Here is a 25,907-nt window from a genome sequence, read left to right as displayed (position 1 = left end):
GGCGATTACGAAAGTGAAAGCAATGCATTTTAATGGAAAGCATATTTCGAGATCCCAGAACGCTGACGGTAGCGAGTAGTTGATAAGGCGAAAACACAGGACTTTCACCCCGGGGCCAGTCGCGTATAGGTGTAGAAGACTTTCTCGTAAAAAATAAAAAAATAAAAAAATAAAAAAAAGATTTTTTCCTGACGGGAAGCCTCTCCAAAAGAACAGGGTTCGAATCCCCCCTTACCCAAAAACATTGTCCTGTATTTAGTTCAGAATATTATGCTACAGCATGTCTGTATTACACAAAACAATTATATATAAAGTTTTTAACCGTTTAATGTTAAATTTAATTCAATATGTTTCTGAAAAATTATGTGGCAACAATATGATAAGACCTTGTGATTTTAAGGTCATGACAATAATACTTTTACATGCTGCTAGTGGTAAAAGTTGAATTGAATAGTATACTACCATATAATGATACAAAATTCCAAAGCGATGTATATATTTATACGTATAATTTTATTTCATTTTCTATCACTTTTACTTCCTCAATCAAATATCAAATATCAATAAGTCATAGTAATGCTCCCAAGATATTTCATAAAGAACAACATCATTCTTAAACACAAAATAAAAACTGACATTGACACATTGCTTATTTATATAATTCAAATGTTATATATAAAACAAATTAACAACTAAATATGGGTATACATTTACGGAATAATTTATTATTAAAATATTACACATTTACACACGTGGAGGGCACACGAGAGTGCATGTAAAGGTGCTGAGAGACTATGTGAGGATGATGATGATGATGATGATGATGAATCAGACCAGACATCCAGTGAAGGTGAATACAGTTAAATTAAACTAAAGATCATAATTGCTTGGCTATGAAAACAGAAGAAACAGTCCTGACAATGCACAGTGGTGTGTCTTGTGTGCGTGAGTGCGTGCGTGTGTGTGCATGCGAGAGGATATATTTGTCGTTTGGTGGGTTAGCAGTCCATTTGTCTGTCTTCTCTTTGAATCTTTGTGTCTCTCAGCCTCATAGAAGTCCGACAGTTTGAACTCCCCCCAGGTCATCTCCTTCCCCATGCCCTGTGCCTTGTAGGGGGAGAACACTCTGGAGGGGCAGTAGATGTATTTCCCTGGTACCCCGGGGAAGCTGTCATGTACAGTATGTGAGGGCTTTAGGGGTTGATGACAGAACCTGCACAGGCGACCTGTTGGAAGCTGCACTGCTGACTTCCTGTTCGCCCTCTCCTCTGACTCCATCTACGACTTCAGCTGACTGTAGGCTAAACATTTCCTGGTCATCTTTTTCTGCTGCTGCTGCTTGATGATGATGATGATGATGTTCTTGTTGTTGTTGTTTAACCAGGATGTCTGACCCAATCCGCTCCACTGTAGACCGGCTCAGAGACTCCTCCTAGTGCGGAGCAACAGGTGGAGGGGTTAAGAATGGCAGGAGCATATATTTATTATATAGTTTCTTACCAAACTCGGAAAAAACATGCATCAAAAATTGTTTGTGGATTGTGTGAAGAGTTGTTTGAAATAAATTCAGTTAAAAAAACAGTTCAATTTGTTACATTTATTATATATTATTTTACCCCATAGTCTTGACATTTTGTATAGGGTAACTGTTTACTAATTCAACCTTATTAAGCCTATTAAGCCTGACCATTACCTGGTCTGTAGGAGGATGGTAGGTAGGTCATTTGAATGACCTGTATCCATGAAAGACTGCCTCTGGTAGCAGCTGTGTGCTGGGACCGCTGGGACCGGAGCCCTGCTGAAAGACCACTCCAGCTGTGTGATCAGCACCACTCCAACCGGATCTTCACTGGTCTCCTGCAATACAGCATCACATCAAGTGATTTAGTCAGTCTAAGCCTACAGATCAAAATAGTTTGCATTCATTTGCTATTGGGTCATATTACTCTCAAATGCAATTATACACATGTTCACTGTGTAAATCCCTACATGCTAAATAGAGCAACCAACAATCACAATAACCTGTCACACATTAGATACATAATAGATATGTGACATTTTTTAAAAAGTTGTAAGCTAAATGAGGAACAATTCAATTTCCTCACAATTTTAAACACATTTACACTGCAAGTGTCAGACTGAGCAGAATATGGAGCATGCAGGAGACAGACTGGGGCAACAGCCTCCCCGTGTAAGAAGAAAGGGCATTAGAGTGTGGGGTGCTGAGGGGGTGAGGAAAGGGCATTAGAGTGTGGGGAAAGGCGACGGCCCAGTGAAATATCAAATTAGATAAGGGCAACAATTACACTTTAATCAACCATGGCCTGAGCATGACAGGCTGGGTGGAGAGTGCAGCCTCTTTTCTTTTTACCTGCACTGTACAGCAGTTCCTAATAGTTTTCCTTTTGCATATCTTTTTTTCTGTACAAGCTTTCTTTATGTATATTTCCTATGGCTGGTATGTACACACAATGACAAGATACATGTTCTGTTGAAAATGTTTTTGTTGACATCAATAGTATTCAGCTGCCTCAATATAAAATGTTAGACTTCGGACAATATTCCATAGTGGGCAACTATCACAATTTCAGATTACACTGTCATTAGACAGGATGTCTTTGCATTTTGACTGTGTTGGTCCAAGCAAAAATTAATAATGATTGTTTTGATGCCACTTAGTTATTCATTGATGGATTTATTTACATTTGAAACAGGATTTCATTCTTTTGATTGAGTAATCACCTTTTATAGGTCACATAGATTATTGGAATGCTGAATGTGCCATGTGGTGTGAGAGTTGTACTTAGAGTTTTGACAATTGTAAATTTGGTTCAGTAAATGTGCCAAAGAGATTGAGAAAAACTGTAATCTGGATTACCTGAGAGTCTGTGGCCACCAAAGCAGCAGGGCAGTGATCCTCGGTCTCCATAGCTACAGCAGCTGGGATGTTGGGCTGTACCCTGTGCTTGTCACAATTTAACACAACATGACGACAGCCTGGCTCCACATGCTGAAGTCCACATATCATCTGAGCTGAGGAGGTAGAAGGGGCTGGCAGCGGGGCCTCCAGCCTGGCTGTAAGAAGATTTTGGTCACAAAAACATTCAGGTCATTCATGATGGTTTAAAGTAAGACAAAACAAATAATAACCTTTCACAGAAGCAACAATCCCAGAGGAGTCATCAGGCTCGGCAGGTCTGGAAACCGTCGCTGTTGGCTCCGTCCTGTGTGCTGTAAAAACAATTCAGTGTCATTTTCCTCCCACAGTCAAGTCTGTTTATGCTTCAGAATGTGTCTTTACCTGTTGTCTCTCTAACAAACTGTGAGTACAGACTGAAAACTAAAAAAAACTTAAATTCTGAATTGCTATTTATTTGCAATGACAAAACACAATGCTTTTAAGAAAACAGGTAAAGCACAGAAACAATATGAATATATAGTAAGCACACTGCCTGTCATTCAAAGATGTGGTATGGCAAAAAGAAAATGCCAAATCCTTGAATGACAGCCTGAGAAAAAGCATGCAAAAAAAAAAAACACTTACCATCATCGCTGACCTGTTAATTCCTTAGGTTAGTGGGAAAGTAAGAGAACACAAGCATCAGAACAGGCCTGAACACGGCCAAAATAACAAACTAGTTGAAGAAGAACAGTAATAGCAGGAGGATTCTGCTGAGAACAGAATCCTCCCTCTACACCGATGGAGAAAAACCTGTTGGTGGAGACACAGCCGGGGCTCTGGAGACTGCTGCTGGTCCTGAAAGCACAGGTGACTACTAGATTAGACTACAGTACTATCGTAAACAGTAAGAGTTTAAAAACACTCTGTTAATTAAACTATCTCCACCTACTTAGTTCAGTGGCAAATTTACAGGAGACAGATTCAGCATCCCCTCTCCAACTCCTCGTCTTCCTCCATCGCTAGAAGATTAAACAATAACAATTATTGTGTGTCAGGTCATAAAATACTAAACATCTGTATTTGCATATTTTTGTGTACTGACCTAGAATGCTAGATGTAGGCGGTGTAGGGGCAGCTGATGTAGTGGAGACTCCTGCAGGTGGTGGACAGGACTCCCCAGACTCAGCCCTCTGCTGCTTGAGGATGTACTGCTGCAGGTTGTACATCTTGCTGTTTTTGATGCACTTTACTCCTACGATGAAGGCAGCATATCCATCTGCCCTGCTCTCCCAGATCTGCCTCCAGGTGTCCTTTGCCCTGGCTCCAAAGCCGACAGTATTTTCACCCTCTGATGCCACTGGTGGAGCAGGCAGCCTGGAAGCTAGATACTCCCTGAGGTCCCTAATTTCCTGGAAGCTCCTGGCATAGTCCAGAAATAACATCAGGCTGTCCTTGTTGTGTCCCTGAGGGTTGAAGGTCCCATCTCTCTCCTCCTCCTCTACCTTTTTCATCAGGTAGATGGTGTAGCCAACATCGTTTTCCAGGAGCCACCTAAACAATTTACCCTTGTACTTGCCAAACTGCAGCACATACTCCCCCATTACCTCCAGTCGGTCAGACACATCCCCTCCCCGCTCAAAGACCACAGTGAGAGCATTGGTCTTCACAAGGTCATGTCTCTGAGGGGGAGACTTGTCCTAAAGAGAAGGGTTCTTTTTGATCCGCATGGCCTCGTCAGAGGGATCCTGCCGCAGATGACCTGATGGACCCTTCCTGAAAGACACCATAGTCTTTCCGGGAAAGAAGTTGGTTGTCTTCTTCATTATCTCCTGTGCACAGCAAAACACAATGTATATTATATAGTAATAATCAAAATATAGTCATACTGTTACATAAACAGTTATTTATTTTAACATCAATCAGCATTTGTAATGACTAAGTAACAGCACAGATAGATAGATAGATAGATAGATAGATAGATAGATAGATAGATAGATAGATAGATAGATAGATAGGTAGATAGATAGATAAACAGATAGATAGATAGATAGATCGATCGATCGATCAAAATGTATAATTCACATATTAATCTATTAACAATAATTCTATATGCTGTTTGCCATAGCAAATAAACCCCATCTTAGACATAAACTGTATTATTTTATTGAAAATATACACAAGAATTGCCTGAAACACGACTGTAGCTAAATAGTATCCATATTATATAGTAATAATTAAAAAGACAGTCATACTATAAACAGTTATTCATGTTAACATAAATCAGCCTTTTTAATGACTAGGTAACAGCTAGACAGACATAGAGATAACTAGATAGACAGATAGATAGATAGAACAAAGTGTCTGTGTTTAACCTATTATCAATTTAACCCCATTTTAGACATACTGTAGTATTTAGCCATTGAAAATATTCTGAAACACGTATGTAGCAGCAACATATTAACAGTACCTCTGTGTTTAATGGTTTGTAAATAAATAAACACTATGAAAGAGTCAAAGAAAGCACAATAGCAATGTTTGTAAGAGAGATGTGCAACGTAACATCATTACAAGTTAAGAGAGATGTGCAACGTAACATCATTACAAGTAAACGTTACTGTAAACGCTGACATGTACATAACGTTACATGAAAAACATGAATGTACTGACGTTATTGTTAGCTAACGTTAACGTTACCTTAGCTAAGTAAACAACAGTTTGAACCTGTCAATCAATCCTAAAACAACTAACAGTGTATAACAACAGTTTGCCCATATATACAACGGAGACACGTTAATTTAATACTTACGTTTGATAAGTTGACAGCTTGTAAGACGACAGAACAGTTGAAAAAACACCGTATATCGACAAAAACTCCGTGCACTTTATCTCTGTCTATGATGCGACGTCTGTCACTGTGAGGAAACAAGGAAAAAGAAGAAAAAAAAGCGGGGGGTGAGAAACGTGCAAAACTCTAACTTCAGTCTGCACAGCAGCAGTTCATGTGAACCAATCTCTAGTTTGTTTTTCATTGCTTGAATACAGTTTTTAAAACTCTACACACTTATCCCATGACTTTAACCACAATGTGCACAACACTGTAGATTTACAGCACTTTGTTCAAATGCTAACACACTGCTGTCAAAACTGTTAACCACACATTCAAAACAGAATAGATTTCAGTCTGGTGCCTATCAAACAATGCTGATTGGAATTTTAGCTGAAAGCCTAAACAGGTGTCTTGTTTTAGACTAGTTAGTGAACATATACGGTATTTATACAGAGAAAGCTCAGAAAGCCTTTTTTTGTTTACAAACACTAAATAAGAATGAAACAATTACACACTGTACCATTTGAGAGAAGCAAGTAAAAGAGCAAAGATACCAATATGTCCAGGTAAGATGTCTGAGGTTATGTACACAGCTATAAAAAAAAAGTGAAAAACACTATATCTTTACAATAGTAAAACTGTGTTCTTACTGTTTTTCAGAAAGTAATGGAGGTGAAAGCAATGGAAACACCACATTCATTTGTATTTAGAGATGATGCAGACGTCCAATATGATGAAGAAAACTTGCCACATGATGCTGGAGAGATGCAGACTTAGTCACAATATTCTTTGTTACTGTTATGTACAGTACCTTTTGTTTTTTTTCCAGTAATTCCATAAATTACTAGAGACAAAATACTATATTGAAGCAAACTGCTGCTTTTCATTCCTTCTTGTTTACCTTACATAAAATTGGTATATTATAAAATCTATATCTTTTGAGTAGTATGAAGTCACTCAAATTGTTCAAACTGTAAAGATGAGAAGTTTGTAATTTCTGTATTGGTGTTTGATGCTAGTGTTTCTACTCAGTGTGTTCTGATTGACAGTGTGTGTTATCTCAGTGAGAATTTTTCAGAGTGTTTTGCTGCACTGAGTCTGTTTTGCTGCACTGAGTTTGTTTTGAGACGTGTGTTAAGAGTTGTGTTGCTTGGAATGAGTTTTGTAGGTGATGTGAACTGTTTAGCTCAGGTGACTGTTGGTAGTGCAGACTGTGGTTTGAGTTTTGCACATGTGGCTTCAGCTGTGCCCACTGTTGTTTAGCAATCGAAAAAAACAAAAAACTGTAATCTGACATTTTGTACAGAGAGTTCTACACACTAGAGGGCAGCAGTGACCACATTTACAAGAGTTAGGCCTACATTTCCTGTTCACAAAGTTTAAATTGCACTTTGGTGGCTGGAAACAGATTTATATTTTAAGTACTGTGCAAGAAAATGGGTCCCTGGCCGGACTTGAACCTAGGATGTTGTGATTACAAGATCAGTGTATTAAATAGAGCCCTGCCGATTTAGCGATATTCGCCTATCACAGACATATTGGTATCTATCGGTATCTGCATATATGTTGTCCAATATGCAGCAATATGAAAACTTTCTTACAGAACATATAATACAGAAAACAATGCTTTTGGATAATTAAGAAATGGTGTTATTACATAGTTTGTCCAGCAGAGAGCAATTGACTGATACTGAACATACAGTACTGATGTTTATTTAGCTATTTATTTTACATGTTTTATTCTTTTTTTTCCTCAGTGTTCATTTCCAGAATTGGTTGACAATGTTATACATTGTACAATGTCATACATTGACAACTAATACACATATAAAGTAATAAAGTATAAAGGAATTTGTTTTAGAAAGCAGCCTTATGAGTACCTTTGCATAGTTGCAAACTCAGTGCACAATCCACATAGAAAAGGGATTGGGCTTTAGTCTTTACTGTAAACTTCCAGAGACCACCAGGACATCTTTTAACATCCAGCCTGACCTCACATAACCCCCAGGCAACATCACTTAAATATACAGATACCAGAACATCTTGGTCCAGAGGATCAACACATGAAGACCCAGGATTATGACCTCTGAACCTTCAGCTATTCACTGCTTGGTTACCAGGGATTATAGTCTACTACAGGACTAAATGTGGCCATGGTTATGTGTTAATTCCTGTGCCACTGAAATCTGACCAGAATAGACTGCAGAGGTTGTATTTGATCTGTGCTCTGTGTGAGAGTGGTGTCATGGCAATTGTGATTCAGTCGCCAGGTCCTTGATCCAAATATAAAAATAGAAATACACTTTTATTCAGTACTGTCAGTTGTGATGTGATGTGATGTGTTGAATATTTAGCAGTAGATAAACAACTAATACATGGTTTATAACACATTATAACTCATTTTTGGTGTTTGGAGTATTTGTCGACGATTATAACTCCTACTACTGAAGCATCCTTAACAGGTAGGTCTGTATAAAGTTAATAATACTACCTTGATTTGATTTTATTAGGATCCCCATTAGCTGATGCAGAACATCTGCTACTCTTTCTGGGGTCCACACAAAACAAAACATTACAACAGATAAGATGTTTTCAGACAAAAGTAAGAACAGTATAACTAGCATTATTCTTTTTTGCAAACATAACTATACATATTCCTCTTCATATACTCTTATAAATATTACACTAAATGCACAATGCACTGAATATAGAACAGTTAAATCTTACAACATCTTTGTATCCATAAAAATATTCCTATACATATACAACATGTAGTTACAAAATATGTTATTGTGCGCTTTAGGAATCTCAGCTGGAAGTGAGTTCCATGCAACCATACCTCCATACAATACTGTACGTTGCATTGATTGTGTTCGGGATCTAGGAACTGTGAAAAGACCTCTGGTGGCATGTCTGGTGGGGTATTTATGTGTGTTAGAGCTAAAAGTGAGTTGACTATACAAACAATTAGGCATTTTCAATTCAGTAATGTTTCTAACAAAAGCCAGGAGTGATGCTGATAGTCTCTCCTCAACTTTCAACCAGGAGAGATTGACATGCATGTCTTATAGTGTGTTATAATGTTAGAAACCATGTATTAGGTGTGTATAAATAGTGCATATAAATGCAATTATGTTAGCCATGCCAGTGGCTCTAGAGATGAAAATATCGGTCTGTCCACCACTTTGGTCCAGACTGAAATAGCTCAACAACCATTTGATGAATTGCCATTCAGTTTATACAGACATGCATGGACCCAAGATGATAAATCCTACAGACTTTGGTTTTTTACCCAAATACCTGCAAAACTAAGCCTTCTCTGTAATTTGTGTTTAGTGCTATTAAACAAATGTTTTTAGCATGTGCAACACAGTAAGCTAAGATAGTGAACATGGTAAACATTATACCTACGTACTTGCAGTTTTTCTCAATCGCTTTGGCACTAGGCCTGCACGATTCGGGGAAAAATATGAATCAAGATTTTTTAGATTAGAATTGATATCACGATTCTCTGCCACGATTTCTTTCTCACGAAGTGTAATGTTTATTGCACACATGAACCATGATAAAACAAAACAAGTACCAAACAGATTTGTTTTGGCACCTATAGCACATTGTGTATCGACACAAGCCTGTAAACATAGAGGCTTCAATGAATAAAGAAAATAAAGTACATACTGGCCATTTAAGTACAGTAGACTACCAAACATAGTGACATATAACACATTGAACTAAATATGGCCCTGATACAGAGCTCCTGGAACATGTCTTAACATAATTAAAACATGTCAATGTCAAATGCTTTCAATAAATTAATTGGAAAAGAAAAAAAAAAGTTATTAAAAAATTAAATTGCAAACAGGGGTGAATCGAGACTGCAATTTTATAACGATTTATTGTGCAGGCCTATTTGGCACATTTACTGAAACAAACTTACAAGTATCAAAACTCTAAGTACAATCCTCAAACCAGGTGGTACATTGAGCACATCACTCTATGTGACCTGCAAAAGGTGATTACTCAATCAAAATAATTAACTCCTGTTTCAAATGTAAGTAAATCAATGAATAAATCATTGCCATCAAAACAAAAGGTTCCTTTATCATTGCTTAGACCTAGACAGTCAAAATGCAAAGACATCTTGTCAAATGACAGTGTACTCTAAAAGTGTGATAGTTACCACTCTGTAATATTGCTAATTGCTAACATTGTGTATATAGGCAGCTGAATAGTATTGATGTCAGTCACGGCACACACTATACTTGCTCAATGTATGTACACACCAGCCAACAAAGAATACACAAAGGAAGCTTATACAGAAAAAACGGCAAAATAATCAGAAAATATGTTACAAATGTATCAACCTCAAGGGTCATCCAATCTCCTGTCTGTCTGACCACAAAATCTTATCGACATCACAATCTGATGTGATGTCTTCACCTGTCACCTGTCTGTGTTACCTGTCTATTGTGAGGAAATTGTATTGTTTCCCATATAGCCTTAATCAATTAATCTGAAATTTTGTACAACAAAACCACCTATTATGTACCTAATATATATGTGACAGGTTATTGTGATTGTTGGGTGCTCTATTTTGCATGTAGGGATTTCTACAATAAACGTGTATAGTTCAGTGTTTCCTTTAGGATTTCTTTTAGCAGTGGGGCCAGGTCTGAACACCCCACCCCCACCCCCCACCCCACCATGAAATGGAACTGACACTTTGCTGCAACACAAACAAATATATTTATTCACCTCTATTCACACACACAATGAGGCATATTTTCAGTTGTGATTGAACTGCCAATTTTGATCTTGACATATAGGCTAAGCATTCCGAAGCAAATAACAATAATCCCACTATTAATTACATTATCTTAATGCAGTGTAACTACAGCATGTAAATAATGCACCTAAAAAAAAATTTTCTCCGACATGCACTCTAACAATGCAGCCCTATTTCTAATACCGTGGGGGGCAGAAATGTTGCCGTGGGGGGCTGCCACGGTCAAATTAACATAGAGGAAACACTGTAGTTTCATTTGAGAGCAATGTTTCAATAGCAAATGAATGCAAATAATTTTGATCTGCAAGGCTTACTCAATGCATTTTGTGCCCAAGTAATGACAAATGACTATAGTCATGTGAACAACTGACCTAATGTTCACATAAATAGTCATATAGTTTGATGAAACGTCAGTCATTCGACGATTATGCCAAAGCGATTGAGAAAAACTGTAACATATTGCATGCATAGCATTCCTGTCAAAGTACAGCCTTGCATAGTAAACGTGGCTGTCAACTTCAAGTGGTAGAGAATAAAACAACTGTTTCAGCAAAAGACTTTAAACTTCAAGTTCAACTTAATAAGCTTTCAATTATCAACTTTTAAAAACTGACTTTAAAAGGCATCTTTCAAACAATTGGTCTCTGATGTTAGCCTCTGCCAGTACACCCCATGACACATCTTCAAAAGCAAACACTCAGGGCGCCTGATATCTGCAGAGAGGATAAGTCAGCTGCCAGTTAGGTGAGGGATGTGTGAGGTGTGCCCTTCACATCACATGAGATAAATGGGTCATGGGTTGAGGGCAAATCAAAAAGGGTTGCACTGTGACTACAACAATTGTCAGGTGGACAGGGAGTCTATTTTAGCGAGCCATTCACATGAGACTTTGAATACATAAATCTTTCACTAATAATCATGAAGTGCTTTTTCTTTTCCTGACTGACCACTGTCGCTGCCCTCTCTGATTTCCTCTCACCTTTAAGGTAAGTTTCAAATCAAATAATCAACCTATGATATTTATCACAAGAAAATAAAAGTCAGTCATATTTATTCTAGACATTGAAAGGGGCTCTTTAACCTGACATTGCAAGATTAACTTCTTGTCTTGCTGTTACAGCAGCCCAGCTATCTAAGTCTCTACAGCCATGTGTTTGTTTAGGTAAAGTGGAGTCCGGCTTTAAGGTAGGAAATAATAAAGACCACATATGAGCATGCCCTGACACATTTACTGTGGCTGGTATTTATGTGAGGGAATCTCTGCTATGGCGCTACTTTTGTCAAGGTCTTAAAGTAACTTTCCGAACATGGCTTTCCAGCTTTGACTTTGACGACACCTCAAGCTTCTTGATGATCTCTTGATCCTCAAAGTGAAGAAATGTAACCTGAAGCTTGAACCGCCTGCCAATGTATTGGTGGTTGGTAACAGCACACTTGACCCATCGTTGTGGCCGAAAAGCTGGTGATAAGTGATGATGGCTCGCTCTTATAAACTGGAAACCTGCTGGGTGGACGGGCAAGGCTGCAGGCTTCCTGGAATTGTCTGCTGCTTGGCTTGTTTACCTTGACTTTCGCACCCTGTCAGGCTGGCTTATTCTAAATTGGATTTATTACTGTGTTGTGGCAGTGGCATCTATTTATTAATATTAATGCTGTTGTTAAATAAATTGAAAACACAAAGTATAATGCTACAAAGAGAAGGCCAAAGAAAGTGAGAAGACAGGGGAGGAGATATGATAAAAAAAATCACAAAAAGATAATATCTAGAAAAATAGAAAATAAGCAGTGTTGTGGTTGCTAAAGGATTCGTATTGAGAACAGTTTTTTTTGTCTCTTGGCTTCCAAACATTTCTCTGGCACCATCAAGGCCACAGCAGCTGCTGGGACACAGCAAAGCACGGTGGCAATGTAGCTAAATATAGCCATGCAACAGGCTTCTCATCAGCTCTTATAACAATAGGAAGGAGTGTCTGCTCCTGGAGGTATTCTGCTGAATACTGACATGTATATTCAATTCAATATATTAAACTGCGACCTACTGTAGTTGGATTAATCACTCACATGATCTGGAGAAAACACTACTGAGACTTTGATAATACTCATTATGATTATCTATAGGTCACTAGTAAATAAACTTTGTTTCTGCTCCAAAGGTACTGTAAGCTGCAGACATGTCTGAGGGGTGAGTTGCAACCTATAAATGGAGCCAGAATTGTGTACACCATTTGCATATTAAATAATAACATATCTTTATACCTCTTTTCTACTTTTCTTGTCACATGTTGATAAAGACCGGTGAGTAAATTTCTTTCACAATCATCAATTAATCATTCTATCTATCCATCTATCTATCTATCCATCTGTCTATCTACCCATCTATCTATCTATCTATCTATCTATCTATCTATCTATCTATCTATCTATCTATCTATCTATCTATCTATTATTTAATGCTTAAGCATATATTTGAAAGCCTGTATTAATTACTCTATTTGATGTATAAACTATTCTTGTCTTTCTCTCAGAGAAAGCCAAAATATTCAGCAACACGCCGGCTGCATTTAAAGGTAGGTCTTGTAGACCTTCAGGCCATGTGTGAACAGTATTTAACGGTATGCCACATGCTCTAATACCGCTTTAGTTTTGATCAAGGCTTATTATCCCCTTACTATCTTACAGTCCAAACTGTTGAAAAGGGCAGCGTCTATGCTGGTGGCTGAAAGTGAAGAGAGGAAACACGAGAAGGAGAGAGTTTTGAATGAGAGCTACCCTCCACTAAAGCTGTCAGGTCTGTCAGTCGAGGAGCTCCAGGTACTAACAGAGCAAATCATGCCCATTCAGCCATTATTATTCTACATCATCTTGACTGTTGGTTTAATTTTTCTTTACAGAATCTTTGCAAAGACCTACATCATAAGATTGATGTTGTAGATGAAGTTCGTTATGATATGGAGGTTAAGGTAGCCAAAAATGACACAGAGGTACAGTCAAACTAAATTCACAAGTAACAAATAAAAGATCATACATTTACTGTCAGGACGTTGAAGTGTGTGATGTTTGTATCACAGATCCAGATGCTGTCTCAGAAGATTGTTGGGCTGAAGGGGGCAAAGAGGCCCAACTTGAAGAGGGTGAAGAAAACTACAGATGACATGCTGGGTGCATGCTCCGACAACTCCAAACTCATGAAGGCTGACTTCAAGGCCAAACTTAAGACAGTGAAGAAAGAGGAAGAAAAGGTAAACCTGGTGGCTGAGACAATCCCCCCCCCCAAAAAAAACTGCATGACAAAGCAGATCACAATCTATCTTTTATTTTTGCAGAAGGAAGAAGTGACTGACTGGCGTAAGAATGTGGAGGCCATGTCTGGTATGGAGGGCAGGAAGAAGCTGTTTAATGCAGGAAAATAAGAAGGTGCTACTATATCAGTAACACATCATATTTCCTAAAGTAAACCTTAAGTTTGCAATGTTCAAGTAAAAAAAAAATAAAAATAATCCCTTTGTCTTTGTTTCAGAATTATTGTTTCCAGAAGTTTCCATTACAAGATGAAATAAAACTTGTTTTTGTAAAGAATGATATCAACCACCGGCACTTGTAAAAGAATCAATTAGATTATACAGTATTAAATTGTTTAATCTTGCTTTAATGTAAACATGTATGTATAAAATGCCACTGTATGCCATGGATGTAATCATATACTGTAAATTGTATAGTATACAGTACCCTTTGCATATTGAAATTGTGCTAAAGAAAAGGCTGATCAGCTTTATGAGTTTGTCTTTTAAAGTGCAGTATTTGTGTTACACAGATGATGGCGCTGTCCAGGTAGTCTGTAATACGTGATGATTGATTAAATGACCATAACTACTTTACTGCTTGGCTTCTTTGGTTTGTTTAAAATCCCAGACTTTTATTTTCCATCTATTCAATAACAGAGATAATCATGATGATGTATTCATACAGTTTAATCACTGGCTGCCCTAACACCTTGGTGTTGAGCAATGGAATAGTGGTGGTTAACCTGGTGCTGGGGGATACCATGTAGAAGTGTACTTATAAAGAGTATGCTAGCTGTCAGGATAGAGGAGGCTATTTTAGTTGGCCACTCACAGAAGGCAATAGGAGCCATTCAATTTGACTTGAGTTTTCCTCTTGTTATCTAAGGAGAGCTACTGCTCAACTTCACAGGTTTTCTGCAGAGATAAGAAAGGTATGTTGATTTTTATGATGATGATATCTTGCTTATATGATTTCACTTGTTGCATTTATCTGGAATAATTTAAAGAACAGCAGGGAATTTATTCGGCTGATGGAAAAACATAAACGTGCACATTTACCGTAAAATAGTTAATACTGTTTGACCTTTAAGAGACCAAAACAAGACAGTTATATCTACTTACTTTGTTGTACATTGTATGTATTTAATGTAAAGGCACATCCATATAATGTTTCAATTCACTCATCAAGTAATTCAAATGTTTATGTGCACTTACTAACCTACAATTTTTTTTATAATTTTAACAAATGCCACCGAAATGTTAATTCAATAAATCAATAGAGAGGTGACAAGAAGGGGAATTCAGGGGAATTAATTCCCAGCACAACAAAGGAGATAAAATAAGTGGTGTACGTGTTGCTTTTCTAATACTTGGAAATAGTTGTTATTACAACGATGATCCACTTACATTTAGCAATGTATATTTGTCTTGATTAGCAAAAGCTAATTCTGATTTTGGTTATGTTTCTGGCTGCCTTGAACATTGGATCAACTCCAACTGGTAATAAAAAAAGGAATATCATTCCAACAATCTGCAGCACTGACACATGCAGTTTTCCTAATTTGAAAGGCTTAGTGTTGGTATGTTGCCATACCGAAGTCTGGATGACTCTGGCCCAGTCAACAAGAGGTGAATAAACATATGAACAGTAGAATTAATAAATACTGGTTCATTAAAATAATAAATAATTAAATATTAGTTCATTTATAAAAGCTGAGTGTTTATAGCACATCTTGTACATGTTAAACAGGAAAAATACTACTATACAGCATATACTGTATGTATTGCTACTAATGCAACTATACTGTTTCTAAGTAATATACTTTTTCTTACTTTTATTATTTCACTTCTACAGACAAAAAACAATCATGTCTGAAGGGTAAGTTATGATTTTTCATGTAAATCAGTATTTGTAAAATTAGAGTAATTCTTTGGATCTTTATCATGTTATGATACTAATTCTTATCTTTTTTTCCTTTTCCTATCCACATCATCATATCCACCATAGACAGGTTAGTTATCCATATAATTAGTGTAGCTTATATAAAACAAATCTTAATTGTGATTGTATGTATTTTTGTATAACTGTAAAACTTCTCTGCTGATTTTGTGTAGAAAAAGTCAAAGATCACTGCATCTCGCAGACTGGCTCTCAAGGTACTGTCTTCTTCGTCTTTACTACTTAAGTCACAAAACAACGGTGATCTGTGCCAAAAAGTTAATGATTCTTTCTCAATTTAGACCAAGCTGCTGAAAACTGCAGCTGTGATGTTGGAGAAGGAGAAGGAGGAAAAGAAGCTGGAGAGAGAAGCCACTTTGGGTGAGAGAGTCCCTCTACTTCAGCTGTCTGGTTTGTCCATGCAGGACCTTCAGGTATGGGCAGGTCAATCATATTACAATGAAATGCAATGCAGTAGGTGCATTAGAGGAGAGGTGCTACATTTTGGGAATTTAGCTGACATTCATTTAGAGCAACCTTTAAGATAAGATAAGATAAAATAGATTTAATAATCCCACACTGGGGGATATTCCCTTGTTACAGCAGCTACAGAAAAATTCACACACATCAGAAAAAGACAAATACACATTAAATAGACATAGGGAAAATATACAAAACGTTTTACAATAAATAGAATAAGAGTAATAATAATAATATTATGTACACTATAAACACCCTTATAATAAACAGACAGACATAGACAGATGAGATAAGGTGAGGATGAATAGAAATGGCATAATGCACAGTAGGAGGTCACACAGAGTAATAAATAAATAAATAAATATGCATAGTGCAGAATATTGTCAAGTGATGGCTCATGTTGCAGAAACAGCTAGCAGTGCTACATTAAAATGTTGTATTAGCCCTTGTGTTGTCATCCCATCGACCATTAACTTGTTGTCCTTCTGGGTCAAAATTGAAAATGAACTGTTTTTGGTTACACTTTACGTGAAGATATCTACATAAGAGTGACAGGACACTGTCATGAACGTGTCATAAACATTATAAACAAGTCATAAACGTTTATGACATAATGCTTCTTTTAGTATGTGTCATTCGGTTTTTGTCATGACAAGTTAGGGTCAGGGTTAGAGTTAGGGTCAGGGTTCATGTGTCATGACTGTGTCATGACAGTGTCATGTCACTCTTATGTAGATACCTTCAAGTAAAGTGTTACCCTTTTTGTTGTTTTTTCGACGTTTGTGTCGCTTTTTCAAAAAAAGATGTAATTCATGGTCAATAAACCTAATTTATATGACGTTATACCTAATTTTTTAGTTTAAAACCCCCCCATGGAATTATTTTGACAAATAGTTAAGATCAGAGGATGCTCAGTGGATCACAGACTGGTATATGTCAAAGTTTTGTCAGGATACTGTTTTGAAACCATTTAAACAATTATTTTTGGGCAATTTGGTTGAAAGAAACCCATATTTCTGATGTAAAAAACTTTGAAAATGGGTCAAATTTGACCAGAGGAAAACACAAGGCTTAAAGAGTCTGACTGCTGCTAGAACGAAGGGCCTGCGGTAATAATGCATACTATTAGACACAATATTGTTTCACATTCAATACATAACAAGTAACCACTAATATGAGTGCAATAATCTACACAGTAGTAATAAAAGACAATGGGGCTCCAATGTTGGTTGGGGCTCACACGTAAGTGTGTTGCATCAACACACAGAAAAACATAGACATGTGCATCACGCCAGAGGATTGCAGGGTTGTGATTAAATGTTCAAAAAATATGATATATCTCTCTGTCTGCAGGCTCTGTGCAAAGATTTGCATCATAAGATCGATGTCGTAGATGAAGAGCGCTACGACATTGATGCCAAAGTGACTAAAAATTACAAGGAGGTACATGTTTATTCATATTCATTTGACTTACAGTACATGTGGATTTAATTCTGTTTTGACTTTATGGATGTACTGATTGTTTTTTCTTGATAACATTGAGAAGATGCAGCATTAATTGTTCATATTCAGTTTCACTATAATTTACCAGCAAAGGTTTGAGTTAATTGTCTTACTGAGTGTGGTTTTTATCATTTTTAAAACTATTTTTTATTGGAATTTTAAAAGGCGGCTATGTTGTGTACTTTGTACTTTACTTTGTTGTTCCTGCAGATTCATAATCTGTCTCAGAAGATCTTTGAGCTGAAGGGTAAAATGAAGCGACCTGCTCTCAAGAGGGTGAAGATCTCAGCTGACGCCATGCTGGGAGCTCTGCTGGGCTCTAAGGTCAAGGAGTCTGTGGACTTCAAGGCCAACCTGAAGACTGTGAAGAAAGAGGAGGAGAAGGTAAGTGCGGCAACTGTAACAGCAGACTGTTTTTAAAGTTTTTATAATTATGTCAGGCTCAGTTGACTCCTTGGTTTTAAACTCACAATGCTGTGGTATTGCTCATGTTATTTTTGGGTGTTAAGTAGGCCTACAGTAACACTGAGAATTATTTTCTTCTTATGAACAGAAAGAGGAGGTGACTGACTGGCGTAAAAACGTGGAGGCCATGTCTGGTATGGAGGGCAGGAAGAAGCTGTTTAATGCTGGGCAGTAGAGTTTATATTGATGGACATTTTGAATACAAATGCTGTTTTACAAGAATAGAGAGGGAAATAAAGTTACTCTCACTGCTTACAATAGTTGACAGTGTATGCATAAGTATGTATAAGTATATATAGTACTTGTATAGACCATTTGCAGTATGCAAAAATATTTAAATTCAAAGGAATTGTGTATATTTTGCACATAAATCAGTTGCATTCTGTTGTCGTTTTGTGGTGTTGGCACTTTTTAAATTGTCTACACTTACATTACAGATAAGGATATAGTGAGATTTGCTGTGTGTCTGCCTGGTTTATGTCCTCATAATAAATACTTCTGATCAACACAAAAAACTGATGCTACACTTTTCTTTTCATCTACTTTATTATCCACTAGATTGGGACACAACATCAGCCAGGTGGTATTCATAGTTCCAGGTTGTCGACAGCAGCAGCTGAGAAGTTGTTATATCATCATCTGTAAATCAAAGCAGACGTAACATTCAAATTAAAAACTGTGAACGTCCAAAAATATGAGAGGTCGCAGGTTCAGGGCTGCAGTAAACCCCTCATTAAAGCAACAAGAGAGCCGTCAGAGCACAAAGTACCAATCAACACTACTGCTAGAAACAATGATTAGAAATTAAACAATTAGTTGATTCATTAATCAGCAACCATCAACTAATTGTTTAAACAATTTTAAAGCAAAAATACCAAAAGAATTGCTGGTTTCAGATTTGCAGCATTTCTTTGTCTAACTTAAAATCTTTATATTTGGGACTAATCAAAAACATGCTATTTGAAGTCCTTGAGTCTCTGGAAACCATTAAAGAATCAATTAAACCAGAAATTAACCAGCAGATCATTCAGTAAAATACCTGCATCCCAAGGCATAACAATAAACTCTATCCTGTGTGTTAAAAGAATTGCCATTTAGTAAATGCTTTTACAGTAACTGTTGCCCTTTCAGTCTTGAGCCCAAAGTATAAGTAACTCTCTCAACCCTTCTAATGTGGTCAATCATACAGTACATGATCATAATAATGTAAAGTAATATGGGGCGAACTCCACTGATTTACACATAAAAGTCAGTTAACTAGTCAAAGCGAGAACTACTTGGCCTATTTAAAAAGTTACATACCGCCAACGATTTGTCAAGTGTGATAAATGAACCTATGATGATGTCAAAGTGATGTCATCAGGGTTACTCGGCTTGGGTTTGGTGACAGAAAGTCTGCATTACAAACTGGTGGTTTCAAAGATAAGGAAGTTTACTTGACAGGGATCTAATGCTGAGTACACGTTCACATATCGTTTGTCAGCCTTGGAGTCGAAGATTTTGGGGACTTCTGACAGCATCAATTTCTCCCACTCGGTAAAAAGAACTACAGATATGTGTGGCAGTTACATCTAAAAAGAAATGCAATATAAACCCTTATACAATCAATTCATTGAATTTAAAAGAAGCTATACGCTGTTTTGTATCCGTTTCACTTGTTGAAGAACTGATTTTAATACATAAGACCACAGAAGTATCTGATTGATGTGAATACAAGGCTAGCAATGGAGGTAATCAAGCATGAACACTCCCAAGGTTTTGCTGATATTGTGTGAATGCAACATAATAAGTAGATGCTGTTAGATGCAATATGGGAAATGTAGGCTTCCAGTGTTCTTGGAGCTTGACCCATTATAGGGACTAACAGGATATCTCGGCCTCTTCTGCATCAGTTTTGACCATTCTAGTCCAGTCTAATTATCTCTTGTGTAAAAATGCAATACTAAATTGTTTAAATACTCCTTTAAAGCAACTACTACAATAAGTGAAGAAGAAAAAAAGTCTGGGGTGCTTGAAAGTTAAAAACAAATCATGAAGGTGCTCTTTGGAAAGGGAACACAAAACTTCAAAAGAGAAAAAAGGTCCCAGCCACTCTTCTTGTGAAAAAAATAAAAAGCCTTTATTTAAATGGCTGGTTAATATCGAAATCTTACATTGAAAATAGAACTGGACAGCAACCCACGTGAATCGGCACAAAATGGCCTTCTTCAGGGTACTATAAGAAGTGATCTGAAAATAGTATTTGACCCCATGGTATTATTATATATATTTATATTATCCTTACGTGAGGCATAAATTGCAGCACTTTGAGCCATTTGACTCCCTGTTACAACAATGACGCAGATTGAACTCTGGCTGGCTCAGTTTACAAACCATCAAGTCCTGACCAGCACCTGTTCTTGTTTCTCTGCTCCCCTAAATAAAACATGACTAACTTTTGGTTTGTTCTTTCCTCAAAGGTGGTCCTGCAATGTTATCAGGCTATTAGAGTCTGCCATCACACACATGCAAGCAAGGTGGATAGAAGATGTGCACTGAACATGAAAATGCTTCTTACTTTTCTGACGATTTGGTGAAAGTAAGAAAAGTACTCCATTCGAACTGATGCAAGGGTATGAAAGTAATCATTTTTAAAACTCAAGTTCCCAAAAAAAATCATAATTTCATTAATTTTCAATGTTTTCAAAGTGTATTTTTTTATGAATTTTCAAATTGACATGAACATGGCAATAGCATGTGGTCGCTAGAAAGGCAGATGTGTGATATGGCTGTTTAAAACCTCTTCAGTCTCAGTTGGTGAAACTATTAGATGCCTATAGATGGACATCTTCAGATGGTCCAGATTCACATTTGGACTGTGCTGTTTGTTCTAAAAATAAAGAATCAGAACAAGTGCATGCTGACACGCTAGGTTGATTTCTTCCTTCAGTTGGACTCCTTAACAACTTGATCCAAACTCTAACAAGTTGGCCCCGGTCAAATGTGAATGTGTGACACTGGCCCAACATTAATGTCGGTCAGTGGGTAATGCCTCTTTAAAGTGTCAGTGTCACCTCCAGCAACAACAGGTGTTGTTAAAAGTACACAAGATACCCAAATGTTTAAGCCCATAAATGAAGTTTTATTACCTCCTTTCCTGTCCGATATTGTGGAGATGCTATGTGCAACAGTAAATGTCACTGTTGGTGGACAGACAGGAGTCTATTTTAGTGAGCCATTCACACTCTGCACTGACACTATAAATCTGATAGAATTTTCTCCCTCAGAAAGTCGATTGCTAACTCCCTCACACGTTTGGAGGCTCAAGGAGCTGTTCGCCTTCAAGAAGGTACAGAGTTGCTTATATTCTGGTACTAAGAGTAAACTTGGTGTGGTAGGCATGTTGAGGCATTGAACTGAGATGTGTAAATAAGGAATAACTTCTCAGCATGCTACAAGTTTAAAACAATGACTAACAGTTGACAAAAAAGTCTAATTCAGATTAGTGTCTTGTCTTTACTTTATGGTTTTATTTGGATATCGTGATCAAGTTGAACATTGTCAGTTTACATGCCTGTGGATTATCTGGCCATTCACCTTTTTTGTCACCTATGCAGAGACTCTTGTGAGTTATGTTAACACGACCACTGACCCAGCACTTTGAAACTTTGCATATGACAGAAGTGCTTTTAAAGTTATAGTAATTTTTGTTATTATTGTTTGGATCCTTATTGTTTGGATCCTGTACTAATGCATGTATATGAAACAGCAAATCAAAGTCTGAACTTAACCTATTATTTAATTTAGTTACACATTTGTAATAGCATTACATTGAATTCTCCAGATATTTCATTTAAATGAGGAGAAAAAAAAAGTCCATTTATATTATTATTTGATGATGAAAGCAAAATGTGTACTACAACAGTTTGGTTCATAAAATATTCCAATCCGCTTTCCAATCCAACCCAAATGCACCAGGGGAACAATCAGTGAACATAAATAACTGTGCAGCTTTAATGGGCCAATGAATGTTTGGAGTGGGTGAAATACTTTGACCAGAGAGGTTAAAAAGATCATCAGTCTTCAGCGTACAGCTCAATTGAAAATGTGTTAAAAGTGAAAGATTTCTGTTTCCATTTTCTGCAAAGAGACATTTCATTTTCTTTTACTTTTCCAATTGTAGAGCGGGAATTTGGGACAATCATGGCTGATCAGTGAGTATTATCAGTTCTGGTTTGTTTTAATGTGTTCACTGGTAGCTTCAAGGTACTGTATACTGTAAAACTATGTATTGATATTCATTATGTTAATATATAATTTCTTTCTTTTGTTAACGCCCCAACAGATCTGTGAGTACCTATCATACATCATCTTAACGCCCCTTTCTCAGTCCACTATTTGTCTATTAATGCAATTTAAAAAATCATATTTTCAAATGTGCTGTCCATATATTGTATATATAGGTGGTATTAAATGATTTTTTTTATGTGTAAACTTATAGAAAAAATCTAGGATCTCCTCCTCTCGAAGGCTGGGGTTGAAGGTAAATTCTTCTTTGTCTGAGATGTTTTATGAATCTATTTTTTATGAAGAATTTGACTTAAGATGTTAGAGTGCATAACTTTGTATGCTCTTTGTATAAACCACAGACAACTGGTTGATATCTATTCAGAATTGCATTATGCATTTACATGTGTGTTATTTATGAATACATATTTTTATTAAAGGATGTATCATACTCATGGTTAACATGTCAATTAATGAAATTGTTTGGTATGTATGTAGACTTTTGCTCTATTTGGTCTAGAGATTCCAATACATTGAAAAAAAGAAAAAAAAAATGTTCATCTATTATTTTGATTGTTTCCCTTAGATTAGACTGTTGGCAGTCGCTGCTCAGATGCTGCAGGAGGAGAAGGAGCAGAAGATGAAGGAGAGAGAAGCTGCTCTAGCAGAACGAGTTCCTCCTCTAAATCTGTCTGGTCTGTCTTTGCAAGAGCTTCAGGTATTTAACCTTATTCAAATCTTCCAGTACACCCTCTCTAACTAATACTGTATATTTTTTTTCTATTTTAGTTTATTATTTTATTCTGATACCACTAGGGGGTGTCTTTTACTTTTTTTACAGGATCTTTGCAAAGACTTGCACCACAAGATTGATGTCGTAGATGAGGAGTGGTATGATATCGGCCTCAAGGTGTCCAAAAACGACAAAGAGGTGAGCTGCTTATCAATGCATGTGGAAATGTTTGTAAGGTTACTGCATCCCATGTCTTTACAATGAAGACGTGGTCACAACATGAAAGAGTGAAAAGTAAACAAACACTGACTCCAAGTGGCAGCACAAAGACATACAACAGAATCTTATGCATGAAGCCTGATGCACTCTGTGGCTTTGTTATAGCACTAAACAGTGACTCAACACTAGGGCTGCCACCTCTTAGTCGATTAGTCGACTAATCGGTCGTTTTGGACTTAGTCGACTAAGATTTCTTTAGTCGATTAGTAATTTTTTATGCTTATTCATGCTTAATTACTTATTTCCAAGAAACTTCTGAGCACATTTTTGGTAAACACAAAATTTAAAGTGCTGCTTTTGCAGGATTAATTGTGGAGAAACTCAGTTTTACAGATGGTTAATTAACTACATTTATATTGTGATTTTCTAGTCTTAACCACCTCTCAAAGCGCACAGCTCTGTCAATTAAATTAACAAATCGATTAGTCGACAAAATCGTGTAAGCGTTAGTCGACTAAGAATTTCTTTAGTCGAGGACAGCCCTACTCAACACAGTTCACATTTTTGTCTTACATCAACAGTAAGCTCAGAGGGAATTGAACATTTTAGATTTGTCTTAAGCACACAAGCAGGCTCCATAATAAGTCAGGAGTCACATTATTCAACTGGCTTAAACACAGCAGTGAAATATGAGGTGCTAATTTGTTTGGAGCTGATAATTGCAATGATATAATGAAACACAAAACCAGACACAGCGACCTTTATATTCTATATTAGGGTTAGACCAATAATAAATTTGGCCGAGATTGGCTATATATGGGGTATTGAGCAATCACATAGTACTTCCTAACCACAGATTATAAAACATAGGTTAAAGTAGCTGTTAACAATTGTTTTCTTTGCATATTTTATTTATTTTTCTCCAGTAATCCAGTAAAACATGCTTTACTTTTCTGTTTTGTTTTGTAAAGCAGTAGTGTTACTAGAGCGTTTGTATGGTTGGTACAATCTTAAAAGAACTGCTATCTTTTGAGGAATTACTAGAACAAACAGACAGTTGTTCCCTACACCTAAACATTTTAGAAAAGTATAGTATACAGTTATCCACAACAAAATCTAAAGAATTTAAAATCCTAACACAAAGTCTACTTATTAGCTTTTAACCACATCTTCATCTGAGTAAACCACATCAGCTGAGGAAGACTGCAAGCTTTGGTTAAAAGCTCCAGAAAAATGGACATTACATAACATTTGCTCACAGTTTTGGATTATTTACACGTGTTATTGATAAATTCCAGTGTCATAAATCCATATATGGATTTGAAAAAGTGAACTGATGGGGAAGAATTTATGAATCTTGGGATTTTTCATTTACATTGTGTTCATATAAATTAACACAAAATAAATAAATAACTAAATAGCAGTGAGGGTAATATTAAGGTGTACTTGACTCACAATGGTAGAATAGCAATAGCACAATCCTTTCTTTCAATTGACTCCCCCGGACAGATTGAAAACATGAACCTGAAGATCATTGAGATTCAGAGTAAGTTCAAGAAGCCGACCCTGAAGAGAGTGAAGATCTCAGCTGAAGCCATGCTGAGCGTTCTGCTGGGCTCCAAACACTCACAGTCCATTGACTTCAAGGCCAACCTCAAAACGGTCAAGAAGGAAGAGGAAAAGGTAAGCCTGGCTTTTGCTTTAGGGTCACAGGAACCTTCAGGTAACCACTGTTTTTGGTCAAAATGACCTGTTTTATCTTGACTGTTTGTCTGTGATATCTATGTTTCCAACAGAAGGAGGAGGTGACTGACTGGCGTAAGAATGTGGAGGCAATGTCTGGTATGGAGGGCAGGAAGAAGCTGTTTGACGCCTCCGGCAACTAAAGAAACGTTTACTTTTGTTTAAGAGATTTTCCTATAATAAATTCTTAACCTTAATCCTACCTATACTAAATCAATTTATGAATTGCAGGTAGGACAAACACCCTTAAAACCAGGATAGTCTTGCTTTTTGTAATCTTATAGAAATAAAGGGACGACAACATTGACTATATGACTATAGGCTATAGTGCTCTTTAAATTATTATTTTTCAGAAAATTTTAATTACACTGATATTGATTCAATATATGTCAGTTTTTTGTCATTAACTGCTTTGTATTAGTGATGCAGTGACTGTTTGCAGAAGTTCTCCTCTGCAGCCTTGTGATGGCAGCATAACTATTTCAAACAATCACAGGATACTCAGACCTACAGTCTAATGTGGGGACTGTGGAGAAACATACTTATTTGTCCCTTGTTAATTAACTGCAAATGTGTTATGTGCTGTAATTTATTGCCATCCAGCTTGTCAGACATTCAAAATGTATTGGCTATTATTGCAGTCTTTGCTAAGGTTATTGCAGTGAAAGCATGTTATCTTCATATTTGGTTCATGGATGTGATCCAAACATGAAACCACAAGTGTTCTCTCAATAAAAAAAAAGAATCCCTATCCTGCCATTGT

The 25,907-nt window shown here is 36.8% G+C and overlaps 4 protein-coding genes across 9 annotated transcripts; 3 read left to right on the top strand and 1 right to left on the bottom strand.

The window, feature by feature from the left end:
* Positions 1-517: 517 nt before the first annotated feature.
* LOC114560385 (uncharacterized) lies at positions 518-5,850 on the bottom strand. Its single transcript, XM_028585721.1, has 7 exons — positions 5,709-5,850; positions 4,005-4,731; positions 3,713-3,757; positions 3,151-3,231; positions 2,879-3,075; positions 1,694-1,857; positions 518-1,432 (listed from the first exon to the last, which is right to left on the bottom strand). The coding sequence occupies exons 2-7, from the start codon at positions 4,501-4,503 to the stop codon at positions 1,420-1,422; spliced, it is 999 nt and encodes a 332-aa protein (XP_028441522.1). The 5' UTR covers positions 4,504-4,731; positions 5,709-5,850; the 3' UTR covers positions 518-1,419.
* Positions 5,851-11,268: 5,418 nt separating this feature from the next.
* On the top strand, positions 11,269-14,390 carry LOC114560381 (troponin I, slow skeletal muscle). 4 transcript variants are annotated; one of them, XM_028585719.1, is made up of 10 exons: positions 11,269-11,501; positions 11,678-11,700; positions 12,669-12,697; positions 12,807-12,810; positions 13,041-13,082; positions 13,195-13,326; positions 13,407-13,496; positions 13,584-13,754; positions 13,839-13,929; positions 14,033-14,390. In XM_028585719.1, the coding sequence occupies exons 3-9, from the start codon at positions 12,687-12,689 to the stop codon at positions 13,923-13,925; spliced, it is 537 nt and encodes a 178-aa protein (XP_028441520.1). In that variant the 5' UTR covers positions 11,269-11,501; positions 11,678-11,700; positions 12,669-12,686; the 3' UTR covers positions 13,926-13,929; positions 14,033-14,390. The 4 variants fall into 4 exon arrangements, with proteins under 4 accessions (XP_028441520.1, XP_028441519.1, XP_028441518.1 ...); XM_028585718.1 differs by having other exon boundaries at positions 11,270-11,501; positions 11,639-11,700; XM_028585717.1 differs by having other exon boundaries at positions 11,270-11,501; positions 11,636-11,700.
* Positions 14,391-14,567: 177 nt separating this feature from the next.
* On the top strand, positions 14,568-18,692 carry LOC114560378 (troponin I, slow skeletal muscle). Of its 3 annotated transcripts, none has more exons than XM_028585710.1 (9): positions 14,568-14,728; positions 15,366-15,425; positions 15,652-15,675; positions 15,805-15,808; positions 15,912-15,953; positions 16,038-16,169; positions 17,569-17,658; positions 17,929-18,102; positions 18,272-18,692. In XM_028585710.1, exons 2-9 carry the CDS (start codon positions 15,379-15,381, stop codon positions 18,356-18,358), a joined length of 600 nt encoding a protein of 199 aa, XP_028441511.1. In that variant the 5' UTR covers positions 14,568-14,728; positions 15,366-15,378; the 3' UTR covers positions 18,359-18,692. The 3 variants fall into 3 exon arrangements, with proteins under 3 accessions (XP_028441511.1, XP_028441512.1, XP_028441513.1); XM_028585711.1 differs by having other exon boundaries at positions 15,310-15,425; XM_028585712.1 differs by lacking the exon at positions 15,366-15,425 and having other exon boundaries at positions 14,597-14,728.
* A 2,701-nt stretch (positions 18,693-21,393) lies between these two features.
* Positions 21,394-25,901, top strand: LOC114560380 (troponin I, slow skeletal muscle). The gene is made up of 8 exons (XM_028585715.1): positions 21,394-21,511; positions 22,346-22,376; positions 22,508-22,511; positions 22,664-22,705; positions 23,036-23,167; positions 23,291-23,380; positions 24,911-25,084; positions 25,198-25,901. The coding sequence occupies exons 2-8, from the start codon at positions 22,366-22,368 to the stop codon at positions 25,285-25,287; spliced, it is 543 nt and encodes a 180-aa protein (XP_028441516.1). The 5' UTR covers positions 21,394-21,511; positions 22,346-22,365; the 3' UTR covers positions 25,288-25,901.
* The last annotated feature ends 6 nt before the right edge of the window (positions 25,902-25,907 follow it).

The sequence above is a fragment of the Perca flavescens genome, chromosome 8 (assembly GCF_004354835.1).
Source record: "Perca flavescens isolate YP-PL-M2 chromosome 8, PFLA_1.0, whole genome shotgun sequence".
Taxonomy (NCBI): domain Eukaryota; kingdom Metazoa; phylum Chordata; class Actinopteri; order Perciformes; family Percidae; genus Perca; species Perca flavescens.
The sequence above is the reverse complement of the archived record's forward strand: the minus strand, read 5'-3'. Positions and strand labels throughout refer to the sequence as shown.